General features: G+C 40.6%; 1 protein-coding gene across 1 annotated transcript; it reads right to left on the bottom strand.

The window, feature by feature from the left end:
* Positions 1–7,027: 7,027 nt before the first annotated feature.
* Positions 7,028–9,888, bottom strand: LOC118897140 (pre-mRNA-processing factor 40 homolog A-like). The gene is given in 2 exon segments (XM_036856019.1): positions 7,028–8,778; positions 8,781–9,888. Coding segments are annotated over 2 exon segments (2,742 nt in total). The 5' UTR covers positions 9,874–9,888; the 3' UTR covers positions 7,028–7,129.
* Positions 9,889–10,387: the final 499 nt, after the last annotated feature.

The following is a 10,387-nucleotide window of genomic DNA, read 5'->3' as shown; positions in this document are numbered from 1 at the left end:
AAAGTTTTTGTTTGTGTGTTGTTTTCCTGATTTTGTTGAATAGTTTTTCTGTGTTTTCTTGTAGCTCACTGAGTTTCCTTAAAACAACTATTTTGAATTCTTTCTCAGGCAAATTTCAGATCTCCATTTCTTTTGGTTTGGTTATTGGAAAATTATTGTGTTCCTTCAGTGACGTCCTGTTTCCTTGATTTTTCATGTTCCTTGAAGTCTTGCATTGCTATCTTTATATTGAAGAGGATGTGACATCTTCCCATCTTTACTGACTAGCTTTGGGAGAGAAATACCTTCCATCAGCCCTGTTAGGGATTCTAAGGTTTTCTCAGAGTTTTTCTATGGATATGCTGGTGCCACAATTCTTGTTGCCTCTTGTGGGAGAAACAATAAGATTGTATGCCTTCTATCAATCCTGCAAAGCCAGGTTGGGTGTGGACAACCTCCCTTTTGCTTTCCCTAAGGTGGTGCTGAATGCCTATGTTTATGGGGTTTCTCCTGATTCTGCAGTTATGCCAGCTTCCTATGCAAGCTCACTAGGCCTCCACACAGGCTCACTCTCACCATTTTGGGGCGGGTGAAAGCACAGGGAGATGGTCACAATGTGTGAGGGTATGTGTGAGTGAGGCACATGAAGCATTGGGTCAGTTGCGGGAATCTGTAGGCAAGGCATTACCAGCAGTCACGGGTGGGTTCCCTGATGGAATCTGTAATGCAGTTAATAGGATCCACATCTCTTTGATGCCCTCTGAGAGACCTAGCTACTCTTCTCCCAGTCATTCCTTGTCCTCATCTCACTGCACACCTCAGTATTCTGGGTGGGGTGAAAAAGAAGTAGGTCTGTTTTTTAGCATCTTGCACAGCTGGAGAAGCTGGGTGCTCATTCATATGCTTGCTTTTCCCCATGGGAGAAATCATGGCCAAGAAATTCCCTCTTGGTACTGAGCTAAACTGCCTTGGGGGAGGGTTGATGTAGGTAATGTGAAACTGTTCATCTTCCCTGTTTAATGCATCCACTCTCAAATTTTTCTTTTTTTGTTCCAATGCTGTGCTAGAACTTTCCTCCTGGACTCCTGGACTTCCACAAATGCTCTCTTATCCATTGTTAATTGTCTAAATATGTTTTCTTTTGGGGGGAAGATGGTAGAAACTCTTATCCTGCCATGTTGATGATGTCACTTCTTCTAGATGATTTTCTGGTATAAGAAAGATATTTCCTTTCTCTGTCTTTAATTTTTTAAATTAATCCATGCTTTCATTTAGTCTTTTGTTATATCCATAAGGAATCCTGGATTCTTATTTTATTCACCTTAATGTCATTATTTATTTTGATGCTCAAATTATCCCATATTAGACAAGTGGGCATCCCTTCAGGCTAACTCCTATGTCCTTTGGATGTATTCCCATTATTCTTTGAGTACTTCTTATTTTCTGCCACAAGGCATTCCAAGATCATTTTCCTTTTCCTAGCCCCAAGTTAGCAATGTCATAAAGGATACATGAAGAAGAGGATAATATAATAGAAGAATATAATATCATCTTTTTATTTATAGAAGAGGATAATATTAGAAACCAAGATCTGGGTGCTGTGTATACATTGCTATTGAAATATAATTTCTTATCTCTATCAGGGGAAGAACTAATTAATAGATGAATAACTATACATACATTCCCATAAACACTTAAAATATCATGTACATGCACATGTGATCTGTTTCAGTATCTATATATTTAAAAATATGAGTTCATTTTAATACCCCCAATTCATATCCAAAATGAAAATGTTTATGCTCACTTCCCTTTCCACATTTGTAACTCCCTTTTCTGACAGTGAGAAACACAGCTCCCATTATCCACAATATATTTCCATATTCTCTCTCTTGAATACATAAGAAGTACAGAATGGCTAATCTACTCTTCTGCAAAATAAGAAACTATAGTTCAGTATTTGTTTATAGCTCTTCCTGTCTCTAAACAGAGGACATACAGCACAAAATGGTATTCTAAGTTACTTGGGGACTCAGCCATATGATCAAGGTTAACATTAACAGTGATAAGTCATGTTGATATGTACTAAAGATATGATGTAATGAGTAGCACGTTCCTCTATGGCCTTCCTCCTCAAAACACATAACACCAGTCTAATCATGAGAAAAACATTAGAAAAAGCTCAATTCAGGGATCTCCTACAAAATGCCTCTCTAGTATTCCTTAAACCTGTCAAGGTAATCAAAAATGAAGTCTGTCACAGCCAGAAGGAAACATGATGACCAAATGTAATCCTGGATGGGCTCCTGGAACACAAAAAAGAACATACAAAAAAGTAGATTCTGGGCTTCCCTGGTGGCGCAGTGGTTGAGAAAACGCCTGCCAATGCAGGGGACACGGGTTCGAGCCCTGGTCTGGGAGGATCCCACGTGCCGCGGAGCAACTAGGCCCGTGAGCCACAATTACTGAGCCTGCACGTCTGGAGCCTGTGCTCCGCAGCAAGAGAGGCCGCGATGACGAGAGGCCCACGCACCACGATGAAGAGTGGTCCCCACTTGCCGCAACTAGAGAAAGCCCTCGCACAGAAGCAGACCCAACACAGCCATGAATAAATAAATAAATAAATATTTAAAAAAAAAAAGTAGATTCTGAATGAGGTTAGTAATAATGTGTCAGTATTGATCCCTTACTTGTGACAAACACCATACTAATGTAAGATGTAAATAGTAGAGAGTACTAGGTGTGGGGTACATGGAAACTCTGTACTATTTTTCATAAGTTTTTGCTAAATCTAAAATGATTCTAAAATGTTTACTTAAAAAGTTGCATGGGGAGATGAGCTGAGGGAGGTCAAAATGACTAGCATTCCAGGACACAGAACCAGACAGGAGAGAGCTGCACACACACACACACACACCACACACTCAAACTGCACAGGGATGGAAATTGTTCCTGTTCTGGCCACCCACAGTGGAGTCTCATAATCTGTGGGGCACTGGGTAAGGTACTCAGATAGATAAGTTTTGCCTCACTAGTGGGGCAATTTAGCCCTATACCAAATGCTGCTCTGATCCTGTCTAACAAACTTAGAAGAAAGACTCAATGGATCAAATGTTTCCAAGTAACTAAACTGCATTTAAGAACAAATCTCAAAAATATTAGTGGAAACATGAAAATATTCAGCATACAACAATGTAACATTCACAGTGTCTGGCATACAATTATAAATTATCAGGCATGAAAATAAAGAGATAAATGTAACCCAGAAGGAGGAGAAAAATGAATTAGAAATAAACCCAGAAATGACATGATTGAATTAGTAGACAAGAATATTGAAGTACAGTTATAACTGTATTAAAAATGATCAAGGAGATAGAGGGAAAATTAAATGAATTAAATAGATATGGAAGGTATAAAAAAGACATGATTCAAACTTCATAATAAGAAAACCACTATGCCTGAGATCAAAAGTACACTGTATTGGATTAATATTAGATTACATTGAGGAAGAAATACTGAACTAAAAATCATAGCAATGGAAACTGTCCAAAAGTAATCTCAGAAAATGGACAGAAAAAATAGAGACCAGAGCATCAGTGAGCAGCAAGACAGTTTCAGGCATCCTAATATACAAATATTTAGCATGCTCAAAGGGGGGACAAGCAAAAATATTTAAAGAAATAATGGTTAAATTTCCCCCAATTTGATGAACTCTATAAACCCATAGATTCAAGAACCTCACAAACCTGAAGAAGAAGAAAATATACCAAGACATATCATAACTACATTTCTTAAAACTAGTGACAATAGAAAATCTGAAAAGTTGACTGAGGAAAAAAGACACCTTATGTACATAGGAACAAACAAAAAACAACAGCAGAAGCTTTCTGTTTTTGATCTGGCATGTAAAGAGTTTGGAAGTCGTCACTTTGTCCTAACAATAAATAAAAAGCTGAACATACTTAATAATAAAAACTATTATTGGATCTTCCAGAGAAATGAGGTCACAGGGCAAACCATTATCCCCCAAATTGAAGAGACAGACAGGCAATTGGAGAAACAAATTATCACAACTTACCAGAGCAGAAACCCACAAGGAGAAACTTTTATGGGAACCAGTACACATGTAGGAAAACCTAAACTATAATTGATGAATTGCTGGAAATGCAGTGTGGACAAGTCTGAGAGTTAAAAAATCCAGTGGGACTCAGTCAAAAGGAGACTCCCACAAACTTGTGAGTTTATCTCCAGAAACCTAACCAAATTCTCACAGTACATTTCAGAGAAAAAGCCCCTCATACTTCCAGTAGGAGAAGGGGAAAAGGAACAATTTTGAAACTTGCCCAGAACATTTTGTTCTTCTTAACAAGGCCTGCCCTCCAGAGAAACTCTTACCACAGCCTAAATGACTGGTATTTTTTCAGAGCTTAATCACATCAGGGGATAGGAAATACCAACCCTAGCCCTCTCTACCCTTCCACATGAGGAAAGAAAATACCCAACTCCTGTCCACGCTAGCCATCCTTTCCCATCTAAGGGAGGAAAAACTGAGAAACATTTGTAAAGTTCACAGTCAAAGGGCACAGGCTCACTAAAAGACTGAGACCTAATTATAACACTACAGAATGCTTTCCATTCCCCATACGTTGCCACCACATTATTAAGGGCTTATTTACCACACTTCCTTTTACTCAGTACATGATGTTCAGCTATCAAGAAAAAAGTATAAAATTATACTAAAAGGGAGAAAACAGTTTGAAGAGAAAGAGCAAGCATGAGAACCAGACTCAGATGTGGCAGGGATGTTGGCACTATCAGACCTGAAATTTAAAATGACTATGATCGGGGGGACTTTCAAGATGGTGGAGGAGTAAGATGTGGAGATCACCTTCCTCCCTACAAATACAACAAAAATACATCTACATGTGGAACAACTCCTACAGAACACCTATTGAATGCTGGAAGAAAACCTCAGACTTCCCCAAAGGCAAGAAACTCTCCCACATACTGGGGTAGGGCAAAAGAAAAAAGAAAAAACAGAGACAAAAGAATAGGGACGGGACCTGCACCTCTGGGAGGGAGCTGTGAAGGATGAAAAGTTTCCACATACTAGGAAGCCCCTTCACTGGTGGAGACAGGGGGTGGACCAGGGGGAAGCTTCAGAGCCATGGAGGACAGCATAGCAACAGGGGTGCAGAGGGAAAAGTGGAGAGATTCCCACACAGAGGATCAGTGCTGACCAGCAATCACCAGCCTGAGAGTCTGCTCCCCCGCCAGGGTGGGTGGAGGCTGGGAGCTGAGGCTTGGGCTTCAGAGGTCAGATCCCAGGGAGAGGACTGGGGTTTGTGAGTGAACACAGCCTGAAGAGGGCTAGTGTGCCACAGCTAGCCGGGAGGGAGTGGGGGGAAAAGTCTGGACCTGCTAGAGAGGCAAGAGACCATTGTTTCAGGGTGCGCGAGGAGAGGAGATTCAGAGCACCGCCTAAACTAGCTTCAGAGACGGACATGAGCCGCAGCTATCAGCATGGACACCAGATACCGGCATGAAACACTAAAGCTGCTGCTGCAGCCACCAAGAAGCCTGTGTGCAAGTGCAGGTCACTATCCACACTTCCCCTCCCAGGAACCTGTGCAGCCTGCCATGGCCAGGGTCCTGGGTCCAGGGACAACTTCCCCGGGAGAAAACACAGTGCGCCTCAGGCTGTTGCAACGTCACGCTGGCCTCTGCTGCCGCAGGATCGCCCTGCATTCCATACCCATTCCTCCCTCCTGCCTGAGTGACCCAGAGCCCCCTAATCAGCTGCTACTTTAACCCTGTCCTGTCTGGGTGGGGAATAGATGCCCTCAGGCGACTTACATACAGAGGCGAGGCCAAATCCAAAGCTGAAACCCAGGAGCTGTGCGAACAAAGAAGAGAAAGGGAAATTTCTTCCCAAAATTGAGATGGCGGACTTTGGGAGCAACTGTAGACTTGGGGTTTGCTTTCTGCATCTAATTTGTTTCTGGTTTTATGTTTATCTTAGTTTAGTATTTAGAGCTTATTATCATTGGCAGATTTGTTTATTGATTTGGTTGCTCTCTTCCTTTATATATATATATATGTGTGTGTGTATGTATATATATATATATACATATATATACACACACACACATATATATATACATATATATACACATACTTTTCCTTTTCTCTTTTTTTTTTCTAGAAGAGAAGATTTAATAATTGATAAAAATGTACAAAAATATTCAAATCAGAAATGCTTTATAATGTGTACCACGAAATCAGTACTTCTCAGTGAGGAGGGAAGGTAAAAGACTTCCTCAATGAAAAAATCCAAGAGAAAGATCGGATTAAAAAAAAAAAAGAAAAAGACAACTGTTAAAGAAATCATTTAAGTCAACATTGATTTGTTTTAGACAAGGATATTGCAACCATCACTTAAAGTTTGGTGGCACATTCTTTAGTAGGTCCTTAAGGCAATATATTTAAGCTAATTTACAATTTGATTTGATGTTAACTTTTTAAACATCACTTCAAAATAATGTCCTCACAATAGCCTTTTTAAAATGTATTTAGATGTTTCATAAAAAATAATGGTGGCTTTATTATAGTAGTGCTCAATAGCACCACTATAGTTAAGGGTCTACCAGGTTTCCATTAAGAACACCTATGTCTGAGTTCACCTTAAAAGATCATATCAGCTTCAATCAGTTGGATAGTGCACAAAAAAGCAGTTTTATCAGTTGCTGGTGCTTTTTTTGTACTACTAGATATCAAAAAATTTTCAATATATCTTCAAAATCCAACTTCTATAAAGTAAATCAAATCAATCACCTCGTGACTTAGACTTTAGAACAAAGTAGAGACACCTGCAGTTATCAGTAAATTGCCACCTTTAATCCATTCTGCAGTGCCCTATGAAAGGGTCACAGAAAGACAGTTATGACAGTATGAAAATATGATTCTTGATACAGAATCAAAAGTTATTTTCAATTTCCTTTGCTTTTTATAAAGTCCACAATAACAATACTTAAATGCACTTTTTTTCCTGTGATATAATTAAAACCCAGTGTTATTTCAATTGAACTTAAAATAGAATCCCTGGTCTGAATTAGACTTTAAATCATACTGTAAGCATATTTGGTATAATTTATTGATCATCATCCAGTTGCTCCAAAAGGGTCCTTCTACGCTTTTCCAATTCCCCTTCACTCAGTTCACTGCCAGAAGTATCCCAATTACCAGAACCCTTTCCAGTCTTTTTCTTAGGTGATTTGTGTTTTGACTCTGATCTTTGTCTAGTTCTGTCTTTTTCGCTTTCCTGGTCTTTTTCTTTTTTATCCTTCTCCCGTTCAGCGTCTGACTCTGGAGAGTCAGATTTATGCCTTCTCTTCTTGCTTTTCTTCTTATGTTTTTTTGATTTCTTATAACTTCTCTCAGATTCAGCACTAGAAGAATGTTCTGAAGCAGAACGAGACTCTGATGGCTGTCTTTTTTTCTTTGAATGGCTGTCATCATCATCTGAATCTGACCCTGATCGAGAGCGGGAGCATTTCCTGTGATGTTTTTTAGATTTCTTAGAGTGTTTCTTATTCTTTGAATGGTGATGTTGACATTCATGCTCAAGCACATGCATAAAATCTTTAAATATTCGTTTTCTTTCAGACTCTAGAGTTATATCCTCAAATGCTGGCTCTTTTACAAATCTCTCCCAGATATCTTCCCAGACAGCATCCAATTCTATTGGAGGAGTAGCTTGTTTCAACATACTCTTAAATGCAGATTCTTTTCATTTCATCTTCTGAGCCTCCTCTTTTTCTCTTTCACGTTCACGGGCTTCTGCCTTTTCTAGTAAACTACTGAAAGCCAACTTAATATTTCCTGCATCTAATGTGGTTGATCTTTTAGTCGAACTGATTATTGCCACAAAGTCTTCAAAAGTAGTATTTACTTCAACTACAAATCCTTTATCCTTTAGAATGTCTTTTATTATCTTCTTCTCATCATGATAACGTGCTTTAAGATCCTCAACATAAAACTTGAAAAGGTCAAGTGCAGTTGATGCCGGCTGACCAAGCATATTAGTGAATCTAATGTCGGAACTAATTGTTGGATACAATTCCATCCAAGATGACATAGAATGCAGTTGTCCATGTTCATGCAGTTCATCTAAAAATATCTGAAAAGGTTCTCTGTTTTTACGCTGTCGTCTCCTTTCCCGAAGCAAACTCTTCTGTTTTTCTTCTTCTTCTTCCTTTTCTAAAGCCTGAATGTGTTCTTCAAAGCAAATTAATGCATCTTCTTTATCCATGTTCTGTAATTCTTCATCTTCTGCAAAAGTTGGATTATCCATCAGATACTGCTGGGCTTCAGACCAAGTAGTAGAGTATGTCACATTAGCCATGTTGTCAAGTATGTTTTTTAAGGCTTCCCAATTTCTCTTTCACAACTGCTTTGCTTGCTCCTTTTCTTTTTTTGAAAGAAAGAATAAAACATCTTCATAGATTTCAAGATGATCACGTTCTGATATTGCATTCCAGACTTCCATCTCTCCAAACATTTGCTCTGCTTTTTTGTATCTAGTTGTGGAAGTCATTTTTTCATGATTTTCAAGAAAATGCTGAAAGGATTCCTTAGCCTCTTTGTATTTGGATCTTGCTTCTTCTTTTTCTTCTTTCTCTGTCTGGACTTTATAAGCATTAAAGGCCTGCTTTTTTTCACTCAACTTTGCTAAAGCACTGTATCGTGGATCATTAATGATCATTTTCATAGCTTGCTCCCATGAAGCATTAGATGGTACCGCTTTTCCTTCAATAATTCTTTAAATGCTTGCTTTGTTTCCTCCTTTGTATTCCAAGTATATGTTTTTTTTGCTGGTTGGCTTTCTTCCTCCTCCTTTTTGGGAGTAAAATCAGCTACAGTTTCCTGCTTAGATGTTTCTTCTCCAGTATTACTAGACACTTCAACACTTTGATCCTGAACAGCAGGGGTACTAGTAAGTTGTGCTTGTTCTTCAGTCGAAATTGTTATTGTATTTTCATTATCTACAATAGTAGCAACAATCGAAGTAACCTCAGGCTCAGGAACAACTGGAACAGTTCCACCAACAGTACTAGAAGCAGAGGTGGAAGCACTTGCATTGGCTGCAGCAGCTGCTGCTGCTGCTGCAGCAGCTGCTGCAACAACAGCAGCTGCTGCTTCTGCAGCAGCCATGGTGCTCATTGTGGTTGGAATTTCTGTTGTAGGAACTGGGGCTGTTGATGTGGTGCACTCTTCTTGTTTACTGCTTTCTTCAGCTTTGATCATTGCATGCAGGTTTGATTTTGTAATAAGACTTCCAGCAACAATGGTATTCTGGTATCCTTCAAGATCTTCAAGTTCTTTAGGTTTCACCCAGCGGGATTCTTTTGTTTGAGAATTGTAATAGTAAGGCTTTCCAGAGTCAGACTTGTACTCCTTCCAGGGGCATTTAGATAAAAGTTGCTCAGCAGGAGTTTTAAGATCATCTGGTTTCTCCCAAGTAGACTGTTTTGTTTCAGTATTATAGTAGTAGCTCCTTCCATCAGGTGATTTATGTTCAGTCCACATTGATTTTGCACCAGATGTTGTACCTGCTGCTACATCCATATTATTTACTCCTGGTGGTAAGGCAGGCTGCATGGAAGCCTGAGACATATGAGACATCATCATTCCAGGCATTACTGAAGACATCATTCCAGGCATTTGCCCCATTGGTGGTCCTCCCATTGGGGGCATCATTTGCAGCATCATTCCATGAGGTACAGGAGGCATATTCACTCTCTGACCCATAGGATGCATTCCCATTGGGACATAATGCATGCCAGGGTGCCCCATCATGAGGCCTCCATGCTCGGCTCCCATCCCCAGCCTCATCGTTGGACTCAGACTGCTCTGCTGGCAGCCACTGCCGCTACATATACCAACAAGAAATGATCTGAGTGGCTGGCGCCCACTGGGGCTAAAGGTTAAAGGCTGCCCTGCACTACGGGGCAGGATCAGCAGGGTCAATAAGCTGACAGGCTTCCCCGCTGTCCAATCAGACTGCACTGCCGACACGCAGCTCTTCGGTGATTCGCCCCCAGCCTCAGCCTCACTCGGCTTTGCCTGAGGCCACCAAGGGTTGGGTAGGGTGGGATAGGGGTGGAGTAAGCAGCTTCTAGTGTTAGCGGTGGCCGGGGCTGGATGCGCGCACGTGGGGCTCGAGGTGGAGGGAGGGGGTGGAGAAGGCGAGAGGAGGGGTTGTGAGGAGCGGGTTCGAGCTCAGTACGCACCAGCTGGCGAGCGCGTGCCAGGGTGGGGGTAGGAGGCGTGCCGAGTGGCGTGGAGGGAAGTTGTGGTAGGGGCAGGGAGAACAATGCGACAAGGAAGGAGGAAAGGGCAGTTAAGG

The sequence above is a fragment of the Balaenoptera musculus genome, chromosome 6 (genome assembly GCF_009873245.2).
Source record: "Balaenoptera musculus isolate JJ_BM4_2016_0621 chromosome 6, mBalMus1.pri.v3, whole genome shotgun sequence".
In the NCBI taxonomy this organism is placed as follows: Eukaryota; Metazoa; Chordata; class Mammalia; order Artiodactyla; family Balaenopteridae; genus Balaenoptera; species Balaenoptera musculus.
Note: the sequence above shows the minus strand (reverse complement) of the source record. Positions and strands in the feature narration are given on the sequence as shown.